Source organism: Nerophis ophidion, linkage group LG19 (genome assembly GCF_033978795.1).
Source record: "Nerophis ophidion isolate RoL-2023_Sa linkage group LG19, RoL_Noph_v1.0, whole genome shotgun sequence".
Taxonomy (NCBI): Eukaryota; Metazoa; Chordata; class Actinopteri; order Syngnathiformes; family Syngnathidae; genus Nerophis; species Nerophis ophidion.
Genome location: NC_084629.1, coordinates 38,454,454 through 38,480,903, shown reverse-complemented (window position 1 = coordinate 38,480,903; position 26,450 = coordinate 38,454,454). Strand labels below are relative to the sequence as shown.

The following is a 26,450-nucleotide window of genomic DNA, read 5'->3' as shown; positions in this document are numbered from 1 at the left end:
TCATAAACACACTTAAACACTCACATAATAAACACACATACACTCGCCTCATAAGCACACTTAAACACTTACACACTCACCTAATAAACACACATACACACTCGCTTCATAAACACACATACACACTCACATAATAAACACACTTACACACTCGCTTCATAAACACACATACACACTCACATAATAAACACACACACACACTCACATAATAAACACGCTTACACACTCACATAATAAACACACATACACACTCGCTTCATAAACACACTTACACACTCGCTTCATAAACACACTTACACACTCACATAATAAACACAGATACACACTCGCTTCATAAACACACTTACACAATCACATAATAAACACACATACACACTCGCTTCATAAAGACACTTACACACTCACATAATAAACACACTCACATAATAAACACACTTACACAATCACATAATAAACACACATACACACTCGCTTCATAAAGACACTTACACACTCACATAATAAACACACTCACATAATAAACACACTTACACACTCACATAATAAACACACGTACACACTCGCTTCATAAACACGCATACACATTCAAAAGCACACTTAAACACTTACACACTTATCTAATAAACATTGTGCTGCACACGGTAATGACTCTCATTACACCACCTTTAATTATCACACTACCCCCCCAACCCCCCACCCCCACACACACTACCTCTCCTCCCCCATGTAAAAAAGACCAAGGAACGTCCACACACACATACACACACACACACACACACACACACACACATGAAAATAAACACACACACACACAGAGGAAACAAGAGAACGTGGGCACTTCCTTTCAGCAGCGATGTAATGAACGGAGGACAGTGAAGGGGGCGCTGTAATGAACGGAGGACAGTGAAGGGGTGCTGGAATGAACGGAGGACAGTGAAGGGGGCGCTGTAATGAACGGAGGACAGTGAAGGGGCGGTGTAATGAACGGAGGACAGTGAAGGGGCGCTGGAATGAACAGAGGACAGTGAAGGGTTCACTGTAATGAACGGAGGACAGTGAAGGGGTCGCTCTAATGAACGGAGGACAGTGAAGGGGGCGCTGTAATGAACGGAAGAAGTGGAGGTGGCTCTGTAATGAACGGAGGACATTGAAGTGGCGCTGTAATGAACGGAGGACAGTGAAGGGGGCGCTGTAATGAACGGAGGACAGTGAAGTGGCGCTGTAATGAACGGAGGACAGTGAAGAGGCGGTGTAATGAACGGAGGACAGTGAAGGGGCGCTGGAATGAACGGAGGACAGTGAAGGGGCGCTGGAATGAACGGAGGACAGTGAAGGGGGCGCTGTAATGAACGGAGGACAGTGAAGGGGTGCTGGAATGAACGGAGGACAGTGAAGGGGCACTGTAATGAACATAGGACAGTGAAGCAGCGCTGTAATGAACGGAGGACAGTGAAGTGGTGCTGTAATGAACGGAGGACAGTGAAAGGGGCGCTGTAATGAACGGAGAACAGTGAAGGGGACGGTGTAATGAACATAGGACAGTGAAGGGGGCGCTGTAATGAACGGAGGACAGTGAAGGGGGCGCTGTAATAAACGAAGGACAGTGAAGGGGCACTGTAATGAACGGAGGACAGTGAAGAGGCGGTGTAATGAACGGAGGACAGTGAGGGGGCGCTGGAATGAACGGAGGACAGTGAAGGGGCGCTGGAATGAACGGAGGACAGTGAAGGGAGCGCTGTAATGAACGGAGGACAGTGAAGGGGTGCTGGAATGAACGGAGGACAGTGAAGGGGCACTGTAATGAACATAGGACAGTGAAGCAGCGCTGTAATGAACGGAGGACAGTGAAGTGGTGCTGTAATGAACGGAGGACAGTGAAAGGGGCGCTGTAATGAACGGAGAACAGTGAAGGGGACGGTGTAATGAACATAGGACAGTGAAGGGGGCGCTGTAATGAACGGAGGACAGTGAAGGGGGCGCTGTAATAAACGAAGGACAGTGAAGGGGCACTGTAATGAACGGAGGACAGTGAAGTGGCGCTGTAATGAACGGAGGACAGTGAAAGGGGCTCTGTAATGAACGGAGAACAGTGAAAGGGACGGTGTAATGAACATAGGACAGTGAAGGGGGCGCTGTAATGAACGGAGGACAGTGAAGGGGGCGCTGTAATAAACGAAGGACAGTGAAGGGGCACTGTAATGAACGGAGGACAGTGAAGGGGCGCTGTAATGAACGGAGGACCGTGAACAGGGCGCTGTAATAAACGGAGGACAGTGAAGGGGTCACTGTAATGAACGGAGGACAGTCAAGGGACACTGTAAAGAACGGAGGACAGTGAAGGGGGCGCTGTAATGAACGGAGGACAGTGAAGGGGGCACTGTAATGAACGGAGGACAGTGAAGGGGCGCTGTGATGAACGGAGGACCGTGAACAGGGCGCTGTAATAAACGGAGGACAGTGAAGGGGTCACTGTAATGAACGGAGGACAGTCAAGGGACACTGTAAAGAATGGAGGACAGTGAAGGGGGCGCTGTAATGAACAGAGGACAGTGAAGGGTTCACTGTAATGAACGGAGGACAGTGAAGGGGTCGCTCTAATGAACGGAGGACAGTGAAGGGGGCGCTGTAATGAACGGAAGAAGTGGAGGTGGCGCTGTAATGAACGGAGGACATTGAAGTGGCGCTGTAATGAACGGAGGACAGTGACGCGGGCACTGTAATGAACAGAGGACAGTGAAGGGACGCTGTAATGAACGGAGGGCGGTGAAGGGGGCGCTGTAATGAACGGAGGACAGTGAAGGGGTGGTGGAATGAACGGAGGACAGTGAAACGGCGCTGTAATGAATTGAGGACAGTGAAGGGGGCACTGTAATAAACGGAGGACAGTGAAGGGGCGCTGTAATGAACGGAGGACAGTGAAGGGGCGCTGTAATGAACGGAGGACAGTGAAGTGGCGCTGTAATGAACGGAGGACAGTGAAGGTGGCGCCGTAATGAACGGAGGACAGTGAAGGGGGCGCTGTAATAAACGAAGGACAGTGAAGGGGCACTGTAATGAACGGAGGACAGTGAAGGGGCGCTGTAATGAACGGAGGACCGTGAACAGGGCGCTGTAATAAACGGAGGACAGTGAAGGGGTCACTGTAATGAACGGAGGACAGTCAAGGGACACTGTAAAGAACGGAGGACAGTGAAGGGGGCGCTGTAATGAACGGAGGACAGTGAAGGGGGCACTGTAATGAACGGAGGACAGTGAAGGGGCGCTGTGATGAACGGAGGACCGTGAACAGGGCGCTGTAATAAACGGAGGACAGTGAAGGGGTCACTGTAATGAACGGAGGACAGTCAAGGGACACTGTAAAGAATGGAGGACAGTGAAGGGGGCGCTGTAATGAACAGAGGACAGTGAAGGGTTCACTGTAATGAACGGAGGACAGTGAAGGGGTCGCTCTAATGAACGGAGGACAGTGAAGGGGGCGCTGTAATGAACGGAAGAAGTGGAGGTGGCACTGTAATGAACGGAGGACATTGAAGTGGCGCTGTAATGAACGGAGGACAGTGACGCGGGCACTGTAATGAACAGAGGACAGTGAAGGGACGCTGTAATGAACGGAGGGCGGTGAAGGGGGCGCTGTAATGAACGGAGGACAGTGAAGGGGGCGCTGTAATAAACGAAGGACAGTGAAGGGGCACTGTAATGAACGGAGGACAGTGAAGTGGCGCTGTAATGAACGGAGGACAGTGAAAGGGGCGCTGTAATGAACGGAGAACAGTGAAAGGGACGGTGTAATGAACATAGGACAGTGAAGGGGGCGCTGTAATGAACGGAGGACAGTGAAGGGGGCGCTGTAATAAACGAAGGACAGTGAAGGGGCACTGTAATGAACGGAGGACAGTGAAGGGGCGCTGTAATGAACGGAGGACCGTGAACAGGGCGCTGTAATAAACGGAGGACAGTGAAGGGGTCACTGTAATGAACGGAGGACAGTCAAGGGACACTGTAAAGAACGGAGGACAGTGAAGGGGGCGCTGTAATGAACGGAGGACAGTGAAGGGGGCACTGTAATGAACGGAGGACAGTGAAGGGGCGCTGTGATGAACGGAGGACCGTGAACAGGGCGCTGTAATAAACGGAGGACAGTGAAGGGGTCACTGTAATGAACGGAGGACAGTCAAGGGACACTGTAAAGAATGGAGGACAGTGAAGGGGGCGCTGTAATGAACAGAGGACAGTGAAGGGTTCACTGTAATGAACGGAGGACAGTGAAGGGGTCGCTCTAATGAACGGAGGACAGTGAAGGGGGCGCTGTAATGAACGGAAGAAGTGGAGGTGGCGCTGTAATGAACGGAGGACATTGAAGTGGCGCTGTAATGAACGGAGGACAGTGACGCGGGCACTGTAATGAACAGAGGACAGTGAAGGGACGCTGTAATGAACGGAGGGCGGTGAAGGGGGCGCTGTAATGAACGGAGGACAGTGAAGGGGTGGTGGAATGAACGGAGGACAGTGAAACGGCGCTGTAATGAATTGAGGACAGTGAAGGGGGCACTGTAATAAACGGAGGACAGTGAAGGGGCGCTGTAATGAACGGAGGACAGTGAAGGGGCGCTGTAATGAACGGAGGACAGTGAAGTGGCGCTGTAATGAACGGAGGACAGTGAAGGTGGCGCCGTAATGAACGGAGGACAGTGAAGGGGGCGCTGTAATAAACGAAGGACAGTGAAGGGGCACTGTAATGAACGGAGGACAGTGAAGGGGCGCTGTAATGAACGGAGGACCGTGAACAGGGCGCTGTAATAAACGGAGGACAGTGAAGGGGTCACTGTAATGAACGGAGGACAGTCAAGGGACACTGTAAAGAACGGAGGACAGTGAAGGGGGCGCTGTAATGAACGGAGGACAGTGAAGGGGGCACTGTAATGAACGGAGGACAGTGAAGGGGCGCTGTGATGAACGGAGGACCGTGAACAGGGCGCTGTAATAAACGGAGGACAGTGAAGGGGTCACTGTAATGAACGGAGGACAGTCAAGGGACACTGTAAAGAATGGAGGACAGTGAAGGGGGCGCTGTAATGAACAGAGGACAGTGAAGGGTTCACTGTAATGAACGGAGGACAGTGAAGGGGTCGCTCTAATGAACGGAGGACAGTGAAGGGGGCGCTGTAATGAACGGAAGAAGTGGAGGTGGCGCTGTAATGAACGGAGGACATTGAAGTGGCGCTGTAATGAACGGAGGACAGTGACGCGGGCACTGTAATGAACAGAGGACAGTGAAGGGACGCTGTAATGAACGGAGGGCGGTGAAGGGGGCGCTGTAATGAACGGAGGACAGTGAAGGGGTGGTGGAATGAACGGAGGACAGTGAAACGGCGCCGTAATGAATTGAGGACAGTGAAGGGGGCACTGTAATAAACGGAGGACAGTGAAGGGGCGCTGTAATGAACGGAGGACAGTGAAGGGGCGCTGTAATGAACGGAGGACAGTGAAGTGGCGCTGTAATGAACGGAGGACAGTGAAGGTGTCGCTGTAATGAACGGAGGACAGTGAAGGGGCGCTGTAATGAACGGAGGACAGTGAAGGGGGCGCTGTAATGAACGGAGGACAGTGAAGGGGACGTTGTAATGAACGGAGGACAGTGGAGGGGTCACTGTAATGAACGGAGGACAGTGGAGGGGTCGCTGTAATGGACGGAGGACAGTGAAGGGCTCACTGTAATGAACGGAGGACAGTGAAGGGGCGCTGTAATAAACGGAGGACAGTGAATTGCCGCTATAATGAACGGAAGAAGTGGAGGGGGCGCTGTAATGGACGGAGGACCATGAAAGGGTCACTGTAATGAACGGAGGACAGTGAAGGGGTCAGTGTAATGAACGGAGGACAGTGAAGGGGGCGCTGTAATGAACGGAGGACAGTGACGCGGGCACTGTAATGAACAGAGGACAGTGAAGGGGTCGCTGTAATGAACGGAGGACAAGGACAGTGAAGCAGCACTGTAATGAACGGAGGACAGTGAAGGGGGCGCTGTAATGAATAGAGGGCAGTGAAGCAGCACTGTAATGAACGGAGGACAGTGAAGGGGGCACTGTAGTAAACGGAGGACAGTGAAGGGGCGCTGTAATAAACGGAGGACAGTGAAGGGGCGCTGTAATGAACGGATGACAGTGAAGGGGGCACTGTAATAAACGGAGGACAGTGAAGGGGCGCTGTAATAAACGGAGGGCAGTGAAGCGGGCACTGTAATGAACGGAGGACAGTGAAGGGGGCACTGTAATAAACGGAGGACAGTGAAGGGGCGCTGTAATAAACGGAGGACAGTGAAGGGGGCACTGTAATGAACGGAGGACAGTGAAGTGGCGCTGTAATGAACGGAGGACAGTGAAGGCGCGTAATGAACGTAGGGGAGTGAAGCGGGCACTGTAATGAACGGAGGACCGTGAAGGGGGCGCTGTAATGAACGGAGGAAGTGGAGGGGGCGCTGTAATGAACATAGGACAGTGAAGGGGGCACTGTAATGAACGGAGGACAGTGAAGTGGCGCTGTAATGAACGGAGGACAGTGAAGTGGCACTGTAATGAACAGAGGACAGTGAAGGTGGCGCTGTAATGAACGGAGGAAGTGGAGGGGGCGCTGTAATGAACATAGGACAGTGAAGGGGTCGCTGTAATGAACGGAGGACAGTGAAGGGGTCGCTGTAATGAACGGAGGACAGTGAAGGGGGCGCTGTAATGAACGGAGGACCGTGAAGGGGGCGCTGTAATGAACGGAGGACCGTGAAGGGGGCACTGTAATGAGCGGAGGAAGTGGAGGGGGCGCTGTAATGAACATAGGACAGTGAAGCAGCACTGTAATGAACGGAGGACAGTGAAGGGTGCACTGTAATAAACGGAGGACAGTGAAGGGGCGCTGTAATAAACGGAGGACAGTGAAGGGGGCGCTGTAATGAACGGAGGGCAGTGAAGCAGCACTGTAATGAACGGAGGACAGTGAAGGGGCGCTGTAATGAACGGAGGACAGTGAAGTGGCGCTGTAATGAACGGAGGACAGTGAAGGGGGCGCTCTAATAAACGAAGGACCGTGAAGGGGTCACTGTAATTGACACGGCAGGAAATTGTTTGGCGAGAGCGAGGTCCTCTGGTGTTTGCTTAAAAAAATGACGTCTGGCAGAGTCATGATTGGTGCTTCATGGACGCTGATCAGTGGAGCTGGAATCAAACAGTCCAATATGTCCGTGTCACCACCGTGTCAAACACTCTCCCTCACTTGCAATACGCAGAAAGGCTCCTCCCCTTTTCAGACAAAGGTGTTCTTCTCACCTGGGAGATTAAACATATTTAATGATTTCAATCACTATTGTAAACATAATTATTCTAATCAGTAAGTAATGTAAAAATGTATTTTTTTAATCACTAATGTAAAAATAATTATTTCAATCACTAGTGTAAACAATTATTTCAGTCACTAAAATCTTTAAATATGTATTTGATATAGATATATATATATAGATACTTATTAATGTGGTAATTTGCCAATATAGTACTTATATTATTTATTAATATACCTATATATTATTTATTTATGTATTAATATACCTATATAGTACTTGTTTATGTATTAATATACCTATATAGTTCTTGTACTATTTATTCAATTACATATCATTATAGTATGTTTGCTATTTGGTTATTCAAATATCAATATAGTACTTATACTATTTACTTAATCAAATATCAATATAGTACTTATTTATGTATAATAAATCAATAAAGTACTTATGTTATTTATTTATTAAAATATCAATTTGGTACTTAAACTTCTTCCTTATTACTATATCAATATAGTACTTATTTATTACTTAAAACTTTAATTTGGTTGACAGAGTGAACCCTCTTGCACATGTTCGAAAGCAAACACAGGCGGACATGACAGTCGATCAATAAATATCAATAGTTCATTGTCATTTATATTTTTTGGACAAGCGCTGCAATGTCCTTCCATTTTTTATTTTTTTATTTTTTTCAGCCGTAGTGCCGTCCAGCCGTCCATGGCGATTCTACTTGAATTAACTCTTCATTCATCACTCCGAGCAACGTTTGTAAGTTTTACAATACAACTAAAACAATTCTTACTCACGACAGCTGGAAAAAAATGTATTTGTCAAAACAAAACAAAATACTTAAATATCTGCTGGACTTATGATTTCAGGGCATGTTACCAATCAAATTGCACACCGAACAAATGAGGATATAGATCTTACAGTGTAGATTTACAGCATATTACTGTAAATTCAACATATTTTTAATCATAAAATTCTGTCGATAAAGCTGCAAGTTTTTGAATCTACAGTCGTTGATTTTATGGTGTAATACTGTACATGCAAATAAAGTGAACTGGCAGCTTAGTTGTCGGAGTAAAATAAAAACAATAGTACTGTTTTTTACATTTACACTAATATGTTGCTTGTCCCGCGACCCCAAACGGGACAAGCTGTAGTAAATGGATGGATAAATGGATGTTGTAAAAAAAAAAAAAACACACAGTATATTTCACTGTAAAATTCTGGTGACTGGGATGCCAGTTTTTTTACTGCAAAATCAGTTATTTTACAGTGTATGTAAAAAAATTAATACATTAAGAAAAAATACATATATATATAAATATATATACACAGTATATATATATATATATATATGTGAAAAAAATCTATATGTATATATATATATATACATATATATATAGATATATATATATATATATATATATATATATATATATATGTGAAAAAAATCTATATGTATATATATATATATACATATATATATATATATATCTATATATATGTATATATATATATATATATATATATATATATATATATATAATTTACATGCACTGTGGAAAAATACAGTATTAATTATGTAAAAAATATGTATGTATGTGTATAATGTACACATATATATGATCACAAACGGTAGTTAATGGATGGATAAATGGATGTTATGAAAAAAAAATATAAAAGTTTATTTTACTGTAAAATTCTGGTGATTGAGATGCCAGTTTTTTGTGTATATATATGTATATATATATATGTGTGTATATATATATATATATGTATATATGTGTATATCTATATATATATGTATACATATATATGTATATATATATATATATATATATATATATATATATATATATATATATATATATATATATATATGTCTTATTGTGGCAGTCCGCTCCCTGTATGATCAGTGTCAGAGCTTGGTCCGCATTGCTGGCAGTAAGTCGGACACGTTTCCAGTGAAGGTTGGACTCCGCCAAGGCTGTCCTTTGTCACCGATTCTGTTCATAATTTTTATGGACAGAATTTCTAGGCGCAGTCAAGGCGTTGAGGGGTTCCGGTTTGGTGGCCACGGGATTAGGTCTCTGCTTTTTGCAGATGATGTGGTCCTGATGGCTTCATCTGGCCGGGATCTTCAGCTCTCACTGGATCGGTTCGCAGCCGAGTGTGAAGCGACCGGAATGAGAATCAGCACCTCCAAGTCCGAGTCCATGGTTCTCGCCCGGAAAAGGGTGGAGTGCCATCTCCGGGTTGGGGAGGAGACCCTGCCCCAAGTGGAGGAGTTCAAGTACCTAGGAGTCTTGTTCACGAGTGGTGGAAGAGTGGATCGTGAGATCGACAGGCGGATCGGTGCGGCGTCTTCAGTAATGCGGACGTTGTATCGATCCGTTGTGGTGAAGAAGGAGCTGAGCCGGAAGGCAAAGCTCTCAATTTACCGGTCGATCTACGTTCCCATCCTCACCTATGGTCATGAGCTTTGGGTCATGACCGAAAGGATAAGATCACGGGTACAAGCGGCCGAAATGAGTTTCCTCCGCCGGGTGGCGGGTCTCTCCCTTAGAGATAGGGTGAGAAGCTCTGCCATCCGGGAGGAGCTCAACGTAAAGCCGCTGCTCCTCCACATCGAGAGGAGCCAGATGAGGTGGTTCGGGCATCTGGTCAGGATGCCACCCGAACGCCTCCCTAGGGATGTGTTTAGGGCACGTCCAGCTGGTAGGAGGCCACGGGGAAGACCCAGGACACGTTGGAAAGACTATGTCTCCCGGCTGGCCTGGGAACGCCTCGGGATCCCCCGGGAAGAGCTAGACGAAGTGGCTGGAGATAGGGAAGTCTGGGCTTCCCTGCTTAGGCTGCTGCCCCCGCGACCCGACCTCGGATAAGCGGAAGATGATGCATGGATGGATGGATATATATATATATATATATATATATATATATATATATATATATATATATATAGATATATACACACATATATATATATACAGTGTATACATCTATATATATATATATATATATATATATATATATGTATATATATACATATATATATATATATATATATATATATATATATATATATATATATAACATTTATATATATATTTATATATATATATAACATTTATATATATATATAACATTTACATGCACTGTGAAAAAATACAGTATTAATTATGTAAAAAATATGGATGTATGTGTATAATGTACACATATATATGACCCCAAACGGTAGTTAATGGATGGATGAATGGATGTTGTGAAAAACAGTTTATTTTACTGTAAAATTCTGGTGACTGAGATGCCAGTTTTTTTTTACTGCAAAATCAGTTATTTTACAGTGTATGTAAAAAAATTAATAACAAAAAAAAATATATATATATATATTTATTTTTGTTTTTAATTTTTTTACATACACTGTTAATATTAAAAACTGTGTAAAATATATATATATATATATATATATATATATATATATATATATATATATATATATATATCTATATATATATCAACAACAGTATCATTATTAATAACAATTCCAACATAACAGTGATTAGAAATCCTTCATTGACATTATCATCAAAGAACCTTATAAAAAAATATATAAAAACATTAAAAAAAATTAACAATGTTTTGCACAAAGATAAAATAAGTCTTATTTTAGCCAAATGTAATAGTTTAAATAACAGATGCCACATTCCAATACATGACTCATTATTATCTAAAGTCGTTGAAGATTGAATGACTTTTTATTTCATCCTGGGACACCACGTGCGTCCATGGAATAAGATCTATGGTCCGTCACATTACCACAATGCAAATGTCCATGGTCATTACCTGACGAGCACACTTGGAGAGGAGCACCTCCTTGATGGCCCTAGGGCTGGCCGGCCTCAGCGGCAACTCAACAGGCGCCTGTGCAATTTGTGTGTCCGAGTGTTAATGAAGCCTTTGTGTGTGCGTGTGTGTGTGTGTGCATGTGTGTGTGTGAGAGAAATAAATAGCGTATGAAGAGTGTGAGCTGAGGACAGCTTGACTGCAAGTGGATGATGGCAGGAATGGAAGATGATTCCCGCAAGAAGAAGCTCTTCAGCTCTCTTCAGGACAATTTCTGCTTGGATGCAATTTGGCCGTCAATTTCTCTCCTCCCAGGAAGCGAGTCGGACTTAAAGTGCCGGCAAATAAGTATAATTACTTTTTATTATAACAATCTACAAGGTTAATACGGTTCGCATCCCTTTCTTCCCCTCCATGTATCGGCTTTTTTTGTGTGTTTTTATTCGCTATTTCATGTCAAATAATATTGTTGATGTAGATGATACACATCATATTGTTGATGTAGATGATACACTATATTGTTGATGTAGATGATACACTATATTGTTGATGTAGATGATACAAATCACATTATTGATGTAGATGATACACATCATATTGTTGATGTAGATGATACACATCACATTGTTGATGTAGATGATACACATCATATTGTTGATGTAGATGATACACATCATATTGTTGATGTGGACGATACACATCATATTGTTGATGTAGATGATACACATCGTATTATTGATGTAGATGATACACATCATATTGTTGATGTAGGTGATCCACATCATATTGTTGATGTAGATGATACACATCATATTGTTGATGTAGGTGATACACATCATATTGTTGATGTAGATGATACACATCATAGTGTTGATGTAGATGATACACATCGTATTATTTATGTAGATGATACACATCATATTGTTGATGTAGGTGATCCACATCATATTGTTGATGTAGATGATACACATAATATTGTTGATGTAGGTGATACACATCATATTGTTGATGTAGATGATACACATCATATTGTTGATGTGGATGATACACATCATATTGTTGATGTAGATGATACACATCTTATTGCTGATGTAGGTGATACACATCATATTGTTGATGTAGATGATACACATAATATTGTTGATGTAGATGATACACATAATATTGTTGATGTGGATGATACACATCATATTGTTGATGTAGATGATACAAATCACATTGTTGATGTAGATGATACACATCATATTGTTGATGTAGATGATACACATCATATTGTTGATGTAGATGATACACATCATATTGTTGATGTATATGATACACTATATTGTTGATGTAGATGATACAAATCACATTATTGATGTAGATGATACACATCATATTGTTGATGTAGATGATACACATCACATTGTTGATGTAGATGATACACCTCATATTGTTGATGTAGATGATACACATCATATTGTTGATGTAGATGATACACATTATATTGGTGATGTATATGATACAAATCACATTGTTGATGTAGATGATACACAACATATTGTTGATGTAGATGATACACATCATATTGTTGATGTAGCTGACACACATCATATTGTTGATGTAGATGATACACATCATATTGTTGATGTATATGATACAATTCTTATTGTTGATGTAGATGATACACATAATATTGTTGATGTAGATGATACACATCATATTGTTGATGTAGGTGATCCACATCATATTGTTGATGTAGATGATACACATCATAGTGTTGATGTGGATGATACACATCATATTGTTGATGTAGATGATACAAATCACATTGTTGATGTAGATGATACACATCATATTGTTGATGTAGATGATACACATCATATTGTTGATGTAGATGATACACATCATATTGTTGATGTAGATGATACACTATATTGTTGATGTAGATGATACAAATCACATTATTGATGTAGATGATACACATCATATTGTTGATGTAGATGATACACATCACATTGTTGATGTAGATGATACACATCATATTGTTGATGTAGATGATACACATCATATTGTTGATGTAGATGATACACATTATATTGGTGATGTATATGATACAAATCGCATTGTTGATGTAGATGATACAATTCTTATTGTTGATGTAGCTGACACACATCATATTGTTGATGTAGATGATACACATCATATTGTTGATGTATATGATACAATTCTTATTGTTGATGTAGATGATACACATAATATTGTTGATGTAGATGATACACATCATATTGTTGATGTATATGATACAATTTTTATTGTTGATGTAGATGATACACATCATCGTGTTGATGTAGATGATACACATCATTTTGTTGATGTAGATGATACACATCATAGTGTTGATGTAGATGATACACATCATATTGTTAAAGTGTAGATGATACAAATCATATTGTTGATGTAGATGATACACAAATCACATTGTTGATGTAGATGATACACATCATATTGTTGATGTAGATGATACACATCATATTGTTGATGTGGACGATACACATCATATTGTTGATGTAGATGATAGACATCATATTGTTGATGTAGATGATACACATCATATTGTTGATGTAGGTGATACACATCACATTGTTGATGTAGATGATACACATCATATTGTTGATGTAAAAATAATATTGAGGGCCACTTTAAAATCATTTTTCTGGCCACCTTTGAATGATGTGTCGGTGCACTATAAAATGACATGAAGGGCCATGTTAAAATAATCTGGCTGTCAAACTTAGAATAACACGTTGGGCCACATTAAAATGCTGTAGAGTCCTACATGTGGCCCCCTCAGGGCCTGAGTTTGCCAGCTGCAGGTTTTTGTTTCCACCAAAATATGTCTTGGTGCACATCTGGAGAAGACAAATATGTCTCGGTCCTCCTGCTGCACATCTGGAAAAGACAAATATGTCCTGTTGCACATCTGGAGAAGACACATATGTCTTGGTGCACATCTGGAGAAGACAAATATGTACTGGTGCTCCTGCCGCACATCTGGAGAAGACAAATATGTATTTGTCCTAATGCTGCACATCTGGAGAAGACAAATATGTCTTAGTGCACATCTGGAGAAGACACATATGTCTCGGTCCTCCTGCTGCACATCTGGAGAAGACAAATATGTATTTGTCCTAATGCTGCACATCTGGAGAAGACACATAAGTCTGGTGCACATTTGGAGAAGACAAATATGTCTCGGTCCTACTGCTGCACATCTGGAAAAGACAAATATGTCCTGTTGCACATCTGGAGAAGACACATATGTCTTGGTGCACATCTGGAGAAGACAAATATGTACTGGTGCTCCTGCCGCACATCTGGAGAAGACAAATATGTATTTGTCCTAATGCTGCACATCTGGAGAAGACAAATATGTCTTAGTGCACATCTGGAGAAGACACATATGTCTCGGTCCTCCTGCTGCACATCTGGAGAAGACAAATATGTATTTGTCCTAATGCTGCACATCTGGAGAAGACACATAAGTCTGGTGCACATTTGGAGAAGACAAATATGTCTCAGTCCTCCTGCTGCACATCTGGAGAAGACAAATATGTCTTTGTCCTAATGCTGCACATCTGGAGAAGACACATATGTCTTGGTGCACATCTGGAGAAGACAATATGTCTTCGTCCTCCTGCTGCACATCTGGAGAAGACAAATATGTCTTTGTCCTCCTGCTGCACATCTGGAGAAGACAAATATGTCTTAGTGCACATCTGGAGAAGACACATATGTCTCGGTCCTCCTGCTGCACATCTGGAGAAGACAAATATGTATTTGTCCTAATGCTGCACATCTGGAGAAGACACATAAGTCTGGTGCACATTTGGAGAAGACAAATATGTCTCAGTCCTCCTGCTGCACATCTGGAGAAGACAAATATGTCTTTGTCCTAATGCTGCACATCTGGAGAAGACACATATGTCTTGGTGCACATCTGGAGAAGACAATATGTCTTCGTCCTCCTGCTGCACATCTGGAGAAGACAAATATGTCTTTGTCCTCCTGCTGCACATCTGGAGAAGACAAATATGTCTTAGTGCACATCTGGAGAAGACACATATGTCTCGGTCCTCCTGCTGCACATCTGGAGAAGACAAATATGTATTTGTCCTAAGGCTGCACATCTGGAGAAGACACATAAGTCTGGTGCACATTTGGAGAAGACAAATATGTCTCAGTCCTCCTGCTGCACATCTGGAGAAGACAAATATGTATTTGTCCTAAGGCTGCACATCTGGAGAAGACACATAAGTCTGGTGCACATTTGGAGAAGACAAATATGTCTCAGTCCTCCTGCTGCACATCTGGAGAAGACAAATATGTCTTTGTCCTCCTGCTGCACATCTGGAGAAGACACATATGTCTTGGTGCACATCTGGAGAAGACAAATATGTCTTTGTCCTCCTGCTGCACATCTGGAGAAGACAAATATGTCTTAGTGCACATCTGGAGAAGACACATATGTCTCGGTCCTCCTGCTGCACATCTGGAGAAGACAAATATGTATTTGTCCTAATGCTGCACATCTGGAGAAGACAACTATGTCTTGGTATTTCACTCCTCAATGAAATATTAGTATCTCATGTATCTGTGATGTATTTTACTACATTAGTACTGTACTTGTCAATGAAGTATTAGTATTTGATGTATGTGTAATGTATTGTAGTTCTTTAGTAATTCATTCATCAATGAAGGATTAGTATTTCATGTATTTGTAATATACAGCATTTTATTTATATTTTACTAGTCAATGAAATATTAGTATTTCAAGTATTTGTAATGTATTTTACTTCATCAGTACTCTACTCGTCAATGAAGTATTAGTATTTCATGTATTTGTAACGTATTGTACTTTATTTGTATTCCACCAGTCAATACAATATTAGTATTTCATGTATTTGCAATTTATTGTACTTATTTAGTACTCCAATCATCAATGAAGTATTAGTATTTCAATTTATTGTATTTTTTTAGAATATTTTATTTCACTCGTCAATGAAGTATTAGTATTTCATGTATTTGTAACATATTGTACTTCATTAGTATTTCACTCTTCAATGAAATATTAGTCCTTCATGTATTTGTAATGTATTTGACTTCATTAGTACTCTACTCATCAATGGAATATTAGTATTTAAAATCATCAAAAGGTTCAGAGAATCTGGAGAAATCACTGCACGTAAACGATGATATTACGGACCTTTGATCCCTCAGGCGGTACTGAATCAAAAACCGACATCAGTGTGTAAAGGATATCACCACTTGGGCTATGGAACACTTCATAAAACCACTGTCAGTAACGACAATTGGTCGCTGCATCTGTAAGTGCAAGTTAAAACTCTACTATGCAAAGCCAAAGCCATTTATCAACAACACCCAGGAACGCCGCCGGCTTCTCGAGGCCCGAGCTCATCTAAGATGGACTGATGCAAAGTGGAAAGGTGTTCTGTGGTCTGAGTCCACATTTCAAATTATATTTGGAAACTGTGGACTCGGTGTCCTCCAGAACAAAGAGGAAAATAACCATCCAGATGGGTAACTTACGCATCTTTGAAGGCACTATTAATGCTGAAAGGTCCATACAGGTTTTGGAACAACATATGTTGTCATCATGGACGCCCCTGCTTATTTCAGCAAAACAATGCCAAGCCACGTGTTACAACAGCGTGGTTTCGTAGTAAAAGAGTGGTGATACTTTCCTGGCCCGCCTGTAGTCCAGACCTGTCTCCCATGGAAAATGTGTGGCGCATTATGAAGCGTAAAATACGACAGCGGAGACCCCGGACTGTTGAAGGACTGAATCTCTACATAAAACAAGAACGGGAAAGAATTCCACTTTCAAAGCTTCAACAATTAGTTTCCTCAGTTCCCAAACGTTTATTGAGTGTTGTTAAAAGAAAAGGTGATGTAACACAGTGGTGAACATGCCCTTTCCCAACTACTTTGGCACTTGTTGCAGCCATGAAATTCTAAGTTAATTATTATTTGCAAAAATGAAATAAAGTTTATGAGTTTGAACATCAAATATGTTGTCTTTGTAGCATATTCAACTGAATATGGGTTGAAAAGGATTTACAAATCATTGTATTCTGTTTATATTTACATCTAACACAATTTCCCAACTCATATGGAAACGGGGTTCGTACTTCATTAGTATTTCACTCGTCAATGAAGTATTAGTATTTCATGTATTTGCAACGTATTGTACTTCTATTAGTATTTAACAGATCGCAATATTTGCACTAGCGTATACACATTGCACACTAAAGGATACGACAATGCACAGGAAAGACAAACATGATATCAGATTGCAGTATCGGCACGGGTACGCGGTGGAGCCCGACGGCCGTGGGCAGAAACGTTGCTGAGTGTGTTTCTGAAGAGTCGCTCGCTGGTCCGGGCGAATTCTGATTCTGACAAGCCCGTCTCTTGTGTCTCCTACTTAGGTCTAAAGATGCAGTGGACCCCAGAGCACACACAATGGGCAGAGCAGCACTTTGACATCTCATCCACTACCCGCTCGCCGGCGCACAAAGTCGAGGCCTACCGGGGGCACTTACAGCGGACGTACCAGTATGCGTGGGCAAACGATGATATCTCCGCGCTGACTGCCTCCAATCTGCTGAAGAAGTACGCCGAAAAGTACTCTGGGATCCTGGAAGGCCCAAATGAAAGAGCCCTTCTCTGTTCCTACACCGAAGGCACGACCGGACTCTTGAACGGACGCAAGTCGGAGAATGAGCCCTGGCAGGAGGGGATTTACCCCATGAACTGTGCTCCAGATGTTATATCTGTGAGCAAAGCCGGAATGACAGCTGCCCTACCCCCTACGGATGCGTCAGCTAGCATCGGCAGCTCCCCGGGGGCGCCGAGCAGCTTGTCAGAGCCCAGCTATTCCGGCAGTAACTGCGGGAGCCACACGGCCACGACTCTCCACTCTGGCCTTTCCTCTCAGGAATACAGCGCAAACTACAACGGCTCCTACCTGCATTCTAGCTACAGCGGTCAGACCACCCCGGCCCTCCCTTCCCCGCACCCGTCCCCCTTGCACAGCGCTGGGCTCTTACAGCCTCCTCCCCCCAGCTTAGTACCGAGCTACAATGGCGGGTCTCCAAACCTTCCCAGCTACAATTATCCTCCGACAGGGTACGCCTCTCAGACGGCTGTCGGCCCTGGTTACAGCCCTGGGGGAGCGCCCCCTCCTTCTGCTTATCTGCCTTCTGGTATCGCAGCCCCCACACCGATCCCTCCCTCCACACTGCCTGGCTACACCTACCAGTCCCACAATCACACTTTGAACGGGAGCGCATCCAACTCGTTAAAACGAAAGGCTTTCTACATGAGCGGACACGGGGAAGTGGACTCTAGCTACGCGGAATTCAACTACAACCAGCGCTCCTCTCACAGTCCCATGTACAGACTAGCCGACAGCAGTGTCTCCGACTCGACCAGGGGCAACGGCTTTGACAGAAATGCCGAGGCCTCCTCTTTAGCTTTCAAGACCACCAAACAGACAATACCTTCTGATCAGCAAAGAAAATTCAGCATACACTCAAGCGGGGCGCTAACTCCCCCGTCCTTCGGATCGACCAAAAGCTCTGTGGATGAGACCTACAGTAAGTTCGGATCCCGCATTTTGAGCGAACAAAGCGAAGAGCACAGACAGCACCTGCCTCATTCCCTAACAGGGCCTGATATCGCTACGCCTACCTCGTCCATCCATGCTGCTGAGGAACAACTCAAGAACAGTGATCCCAACCTGGTGGACATGGTGACGACAGAAATCCTTCAGCAGTGCCCTCCAATGGACTGGAGTGACATTGCCGGACTGGATATGGCCAAAGCGGCCATCAAGGAAGAGATATTGTGGCCCATTTTAAGGCCGGACATGTTCAGTGGACTTCACACATTACCTCGTAACCTTCTTTTATTTGGACCTCAGGGATCGGGTAGAACGCTGTTGGCTCGCTGCATGGCCAGCCAGCTGGGGGCCGCCTTCTTGCGGCTCAGCAGCTCGGCTCTGGTGACCAAGTGGTTGGTGGAGGGGGACAAAATCCTCCAGGCTTCTTTCCTCCTGGCCCGCTGTCGCCAGCCGGCGGTCGTGTTCATCAGCGAGGTGGACCTCCTCCTGTCGGCCCAGCTCAGCGAGGACAGCCCAGTGAGTCGACTGAAGGCCGAGCTACTCATGCAACTTGATAGTATTTTGTCCTCTGCTGAGGACCACGTTCTGGTGGTCTGCTCCACCAGTAAGCCAGAAGAGATTCCGGAGTCCCTAAGGAGGTACTTTACCAAGCGATTGCTCATCCCCTTACCCGATGGGACGGCACGACACCAGATAATCAGCCAAGTGCTCTCGCAACACAACTACTGTCTCAGTGACAAGGAGATGTCTTTACTGGTTCAGAGGACAGAGGGCTTTTCAGGGCTGGACGTGGTTCAGCTTTGTCAAGAGGCCGTGGTCGGCGCTCTGCACGGCGTTCCCGCCTCCGACCTGTCAGCCATCCATCCGAGGCAAATGAGGCCGGTCTCCTTTCAAGACTTTGACAATATATTTTGTAAATTCCAGCCCAGCATATCACAAAAAGACCTCGACACGTACACGGAATGGAATAAAATGTTTGGTTGTAATCCGTGAAAGCGTCGAGGCGATGGCGTGATCCGGAACTTGGCTGGAAGAGTCCCAAACAACTCTTGATGTGTTCAAGGGTTTTTGTCACGGACAATTGACCGATTGTCGTTCTGTACACGGTCCGAGTTACCGTCTGTGCTCGCTAAACGACGTGTACAGGCTCCTCCTTTTTGTATATACATATATATATAAATATATATATGACTATACTGTTCTGGTTTAGTTGCTATCAAGTGCCTGAGGTGGTGCTCTTTAAGTTGTCTTTTTTTTGCCTCACAACCTCCATTGTGCTAAAAGTGCGTTGAAAACAAGGAAAACAAGCTTTAAAACGAGACAAAAAAAAAAAAACCCCGCTTTCTCCTTTCCCGTTAGAACAGCAATGTCTGTGGTGTGCTCTCTGTGAACGGTTACTTTCAGCTAACTTAAAACAAATGGCTATGATTTTAGCCGCCATATTTTCTACGTGTAAATGACTCGCTTACGGAAAAAAAAAAAAAAAAGGAAACGTCGGTTGGTCGAGTGAGATACCAGTTGATTTCACCGTTTTCCTGTAGATACGACTCCCGGGGGGAGTTCTTTTTACCGCCTGGCTTCACTTTGCTATGTAATCGTTGTTGGTTGTATTTCAGTGTTTGAGCTACGTGTACAATTACACAATTCAATGTGGATTCTTTTGACTACTCAGGACAGGGAATATGGTTTTTAGGATCGCGGGGTGCATAGCCCGGCTGCCTTTTCAGTTCATAACAAACGTTTACGCTTTGGCTGGAGATGACACAAGAAGGTAGCCTACACATTAGTTGACGTATAAGTATACCCATACGGTGTTTGTGGATGTCCTCGGTCCTCAGGTTCTTCTGTGGATCAGAACTGAACTGTTGAGTTTGACTTGGAATATGTTTCGACTTTCATCTGAGCCAACTTCATCACTTCATGCTCATAGATTTAGATTTAATGAACCAGAGCTGACCTAGTATGGACTAGATGTGACCAATCTAGTCTGAACCAGATATTTAGTTTGGATTAAATCTGACCAATCTAGTCTGGACCAGATCTGACTAATCTAGACTGGATTTAATCTGATATATCTAGTTTGGACCAGATCTGACCAATCTAGTGTGGACCAGATTTGACCAATCTAGTCTGGACCAGATATGACTAATCTAATCTGAACCAGTTATCTTGTCTGGATTAAATCTGACAAATGTCGTCTGGAACAGATCTGACCAGTCTCGTCAGGACCAGATCTGACCAATCTGGACTGGATTCAATCTGACCTATTTAGTCTGGACCAGACCTGACTAATCTAGACTGGATTAAATCTGACATATTTTTGGACCAGATCTGGCCAATCTAGTGTGGACCAGATTTGACCAATATAGTCTGGACCAGATATGACCAATCTAATCCGAACCAGTTATCTAGTCTGGATTAAATCTGACCAATCTCGTCTGGAACAGATCCGACCAGTCTTGTCTGGACCAGATCTGACCAATCTAGCCTGGACCAGATCTGACCAATCTAGACTGGATTCAATCTGACCTATGTAGTCTGGACCAGACTTGACTAATCTAGACTGGATTAAATCTGACATATCTAGTTTGGACCAGATTTGACCAATCTAGTGTGGACCAGAGTTAACCAATCTAGTCTGGACCAGATATGACCAATCTAATCTGAACCAGTTTTCTAGTCTGGATTAAATCTGACCAATGTCCTCTGGAACATATCTGACCAGTCTCATCAGGAACAGATCCGACCAATCTAGCCTGGACCAGATCTGACCAATCTAGACTGGATTCAATCTGGCCTATCTAGTCTGGACCAGACTTGACTAAACTAGACTGGATTAAATCTGACATATCTAGTTTGGACCAGATCTGGCCAATGTAGTGTGGACCAGATTTGACCAATCTAGTCTGGACCAGATATGACCAATCTAATCTGAACCAGTTATCTAGTCTGGATTAAATCTGACCAATCTCTTCTGGAACAGATCTGACCAGTCTCGTCTGGACCAGATTCGACCAATCTAGTCTGGACCAGATTCGACCAATCTAGACTGGATTAAATCTGACCTATCTAGTCTGGACCAGATCTGACCATCCTAATCTAGACTAGATTTATGATATTTTCATCATGGTCTTAGATTGCTCAGATTTATTGGAGTCTGAGATTGGTCTAAATCAGTGAAACTAAATCTGTCAATCTAGTCTCGACTGAATTTATAATATTGTCATCATAGATTTGCATTGGTCGGATCTGGTCTAGACTACATTGAGTAGATGTAGTTTTAGGTAGATTCTGGACCAGATCTGGCCAGTCTAGCCTGTATTAAATCTGAACTATGTAGTCTGGAATAGATCTGACCAATCTAGTCTGGACCAGATCCGACCAATCTGGTCTGGAACATTTCTGACCAATCTAGTCCGGACCAGATCTGACCAATCGAGTCTGGAACATATCTGACCAATGTAGTCTGGTTTGAATCTGACCTATCTAGTCTGGACCAGATCCAACCAATCTAGTCTGGACCGGGTCTGACAAATTTAGTCCAGACTAGATTCATGTTATTTTCATCATAGACTTAGATTGTTCAGATTTAGTGTATTCTGAGATTGGTCTAATATAGTAAAACTAAATCTGTAAATCTAGTAGTCTTGACTAAATTTATAGTATTTTCATCATAGATTTGCATTGGTCAGATTTGGTCTGGACTAGATTGAGCATATATGGTTTTAGCTTGATTTCTGGACCAGATCTGGCCAATCTAGCCTGTATTAAATCTGACCTATGTAGATTTAATTCAGGCCAATCCAGCCTGTATTAAATCTGACCAATTTAGTCTGGATCAGATCCGACCAATCTAGTCTGGAACATAACTGACCAATCTAGTCTGGACCAGATCTGACCAATCTAGTTGGCACCAGATCCGACCAATTTAACCGGGACTAGATTTACAACATTTTCATCATACATTTAGATTGTTCAGATTTAGTGTAGTCCGAGATTGATCTAATATAGTAAAACGAAATCTGTCAATCTAGTCTGGATTAAATTGATAATATTTTCATCATAGACTTAGATTGTTAAATTTAGTCTAGTCTTGGATTAGTCAAATCTAGTCAAAACTAGCTCTGTCAATGGAGTCGGAACTAGACCTGACCAATCTAGTCTGGGCTAGATCTATGATCAGATGTAGTCTTAGCTAAACTGACCTCTTTAGTCTGGAACAGATCTGACCAATCTAAGACTCTACTAAATTTATCAATCTAGTCCGGACCAGATCTGACCAATCTAAGACTCGACTACATTTAACAATCTAGTCTGGACCAGATCTAACCATTCTAGTTGGCACCAGATCCGGCCAATTTAATCGGGACTAGATTTACATTATTTTAATCCTAGATTTAGGTTGTACAGATTTAATATAGTGTGAAATAGGTCTAATATAGTAAAACTAAATCTGTCAATCTAGTCTGGACTAAATGTATAATATTTTCATCATAGACTTAGATTGTTAAATTTAGTCTAGTCTTAGATTGCTCAAATCTAGTCAAAATTAGCTCTGTCAATCTAGTCCAAACTAGACTTGACCAATCTCGTCTGGACTACAGCTATGATATGTCCATCATAGATTTGCATTGGTAATATCCTGTCTAGACTAGATTGATCAGATGTAGTCTTAGCTAAACTGACCTCTTTAGTCTGGAACAGATCTGACCAATCTAAGACTCGACTAAATTTAACAATCTAGTCTGGACCAGATCGGACCAATCTAGTTGGCACCAGATCCGGCCAATTTAATTGGGACTAGATTTACATTATTTTAATCCTAGATTTAGGTTGTACAGATTTAATATAGTGTGAGATTGGTCTAATATAGTAAAACTAAATCTGTCAATCTAGTCTGGACTAAATGTATAATATTTTCATCATAGACTTAGATTGTTAAATTTAGTGTAGTCTTAGATTGCTCAAATCTAGTCAAAATTAGCTCTGTCAATCTAGTCCAAACTAGACCTGACCAATCTCTTATGGACTACCACTATGATATGTTCATCATAGATTCGCATTGGTAATATATTATCTAGACTAGATTGATCAGATGTAGTCTAAGCTAAACTGACCTCTTTAGTCTGGAACAGATCTGACCAATCCAAGACTCGACTAAATTTAAAAATGTAGTCTGGGCCAGATCTGACCAATCTAGTTGGCACCAGATCCAGCCAATTTAATCGGGACTAGATCTACAATATTTTAATCATATATTTAGGTTGTACATATTTAGTGTAGTCTGAGATTGGTTTAATATAGTAAAACTAAATCCGTCAATCTAGTCTGGACTAAATATTTTCATCATGGACTTAGTTGTTAAATTTAGATTGGTCAAATCTAGTCAAAATTAGCTCTGTCAATCTAGTCCGAACTAGATCTGACCAATCTTGTCTGGACTACAGCTATGATATGTTCATCATAGATTTACATTGGTCAGGTCTGGTGCGGACCAGATGGATCAGATGTAGGCTTGGCTAGATCTAGGTCTATGAGCCCAAAGTGATGAAGTGGGAACATCTTCTAAGACTGGAACAGACAAGTTGCGGTCAATTGAAGGTCCTGAGAACACAAATAGAGCCCAACTTCAAGAACCAACAACCTTAGTTTAACCAAATGTTCCCTAAAAGTCTAAATTGGTATCTATCCCAATACAAGAATATGAAAGGGTCTAAAGCCTCGCCCACCTTCCAATAAAGATTCGGGTGACTGAGATTTACATTGGTCAGGTCTGGTCCGGACTAAATGGATCAGATGTAGCCTTGGCTAGATCTAGGTCTATGAGCCCAAAGTGATGAAGTGGGAACATCTTCTAAGACTGGAACAGACCAGTTGCGGTCAATTGAAGGTCCTGAGAACACAAATAGAGCCCAACTTCAAAAACCAACAACCTTTAGAGTTTAACCAAATATTCCCTAAAAGTCTAAATTGGTATCTATTAAAATACAAGAATATGAAAGGGTCAAAAACCTCGCCCACCTTCCAATAAAGATTCGGGTGACTGAGATTTACATTCGTCAGGTCTGGTCCGGACTAGATAGATCAGATGTAGTCTTGGCAAGATCTAGGTCTATTAGCCAAAAGTGATGAAGTGGGAACATCTTCTAAGACTGGAACGGACCAGTTGCGGTCAATTGAAGGTCCTGAGAACACAAATAGAGCCCAACTTCAAAAACCAACAACCTTTAGTTTAACCAAATATTCCCTAAAAGTCTAAATTGGTATCTATCACAATACAAGAATATGAAAGGGTCTAAAGCCCCGCCCACCTTCCAATAAATATTCAGGTGACTGAGATTTACATTGGTCAGGTCTGGTCAGGACCAGATAGGTCAGATGTAGCCTTGGCTAGATCTAGGTCTATGAGCCCAAACTGATGAAGTGGGAACATCTTCTAAGACTGGAACAGACCAGTTACGGTCCATTGAAGGCGACTTTCCCTCACTCGGGTGACCGTCTCCCGGTCTGGACTTCCCCCCCTGAACGCGGAGTAGTTCTCACACAGCCTCAACCTTCTTGTGTCACTTCCAATAACTGCAACCGTCCGAGTCCGACATTACACACCAGACTTCCACCTGAAACTGTACCTGCAAACCGCGTACGGCCGGAATACCTCAGAAAGTGCGACGGTTCCTACAAAGAATGTATCTTCTGAGACCAAAACGTCCTCTGCTTGCTGTTTGTCTGAAATGGATTACGGTATTAAGATGGCAGATTTCCCTTTCAACAGAAAGCTACGCTTTGCGTTCCGTGAATTCTCGCCCGCAGCTAATTCCGTCGTTATTTCCAAAGCGCTATCGCGGTGAAAATCATAGGCCATGATTTCCGTCTCTTAGTTTGAAGGCTCAGCTGTACGTCTCACCGGGAGCGCTGAGCGGAATTCCAAAATAGGTTCGGGGGTTGCGAGAGAGAGAAACGGGAGAGAGGGAAGGGGGGGGAAAAAGGGCCTGGGGCCATTTCATTCCACCCTGCTGCTGTTTTATCATTAATGGAAGCCAAGGATTATAGATCCCCGAGTCGTCTTCTACCTCACTTGGTTCTCTGGCAAAGACAAATATTTGCTTTGTGTGCGCAAAATGCAAAAGCTTTACCATTTGATCGCGACGATACCACGCGGCTGACTCGGTTTTTGTCACAAATGTTTATGGAAGACGCGCCTTGTCTCGGTCTATAACTCGAACATCTGCCCTCCTTTGACTGGAGGGCGAGTGGCAAGATGTGACGGAGTGTTATTTTTACTCCTTTATTTATATCCGCCTGTTGTCATTAGTCGCCGCATGGATCCCAAACAGACAGAGGAGCAAAGAGAAGGTGTGACAAGTGGATTTGAAGGTACCAAGTCCTCAGCACTGCACGATCAGTGCCAGAGCTTGGTTCGCATTGCCGGCAGTAAGTCGAACACATTTCCAGTGAGGGTTGGACTCCGCCAAGGCTGTCCTTTGTCACCGATTCTGTTCATAACTTTTATGGACAGAATTTCTAGGCGCAGTCAAGGCGTTGAGGGGTTCCGGTTTGGTAACCGCAGGATTAGGTCTCTGCTTT

At 42.9% G+C, this 26,450-nt stretch overlaps 1 protein-coding gene across 1 annotated transcript; it reads left to right on the top strand.

Moving 5' to 3' along the window:
* The first annotated feature begins 17,666 nt into the window (after positions 1–17,666).
* fign (fidgetin) lies at positions 17,667–20,060 on the top strand. The gene has a single exon (XM_061878867.1). It carries the CDS (start codon positions 17,679–17,681, stop codon positions 19,857–19,859), a length of 2,181 nt encoding a protein of 726 aa, XP_061734851.1. The 5' UTR covers positions 17,667–17,678; the 3' UTR covers positions 19,860–20,060.
* The last annotated feature ends 6,390 nt before the right edge of the window (positions 20,061–26,450 follow it).

Bases quoted from the DNA above. Each gene is read 5' to 3' on its own strand.
- fign (XM_061878867.1), top strand. From the start codon at position 17,679: ATGCAGTGGACCCCAGAGCACACACAATGGGCAGAGCAGCACTTTGAC.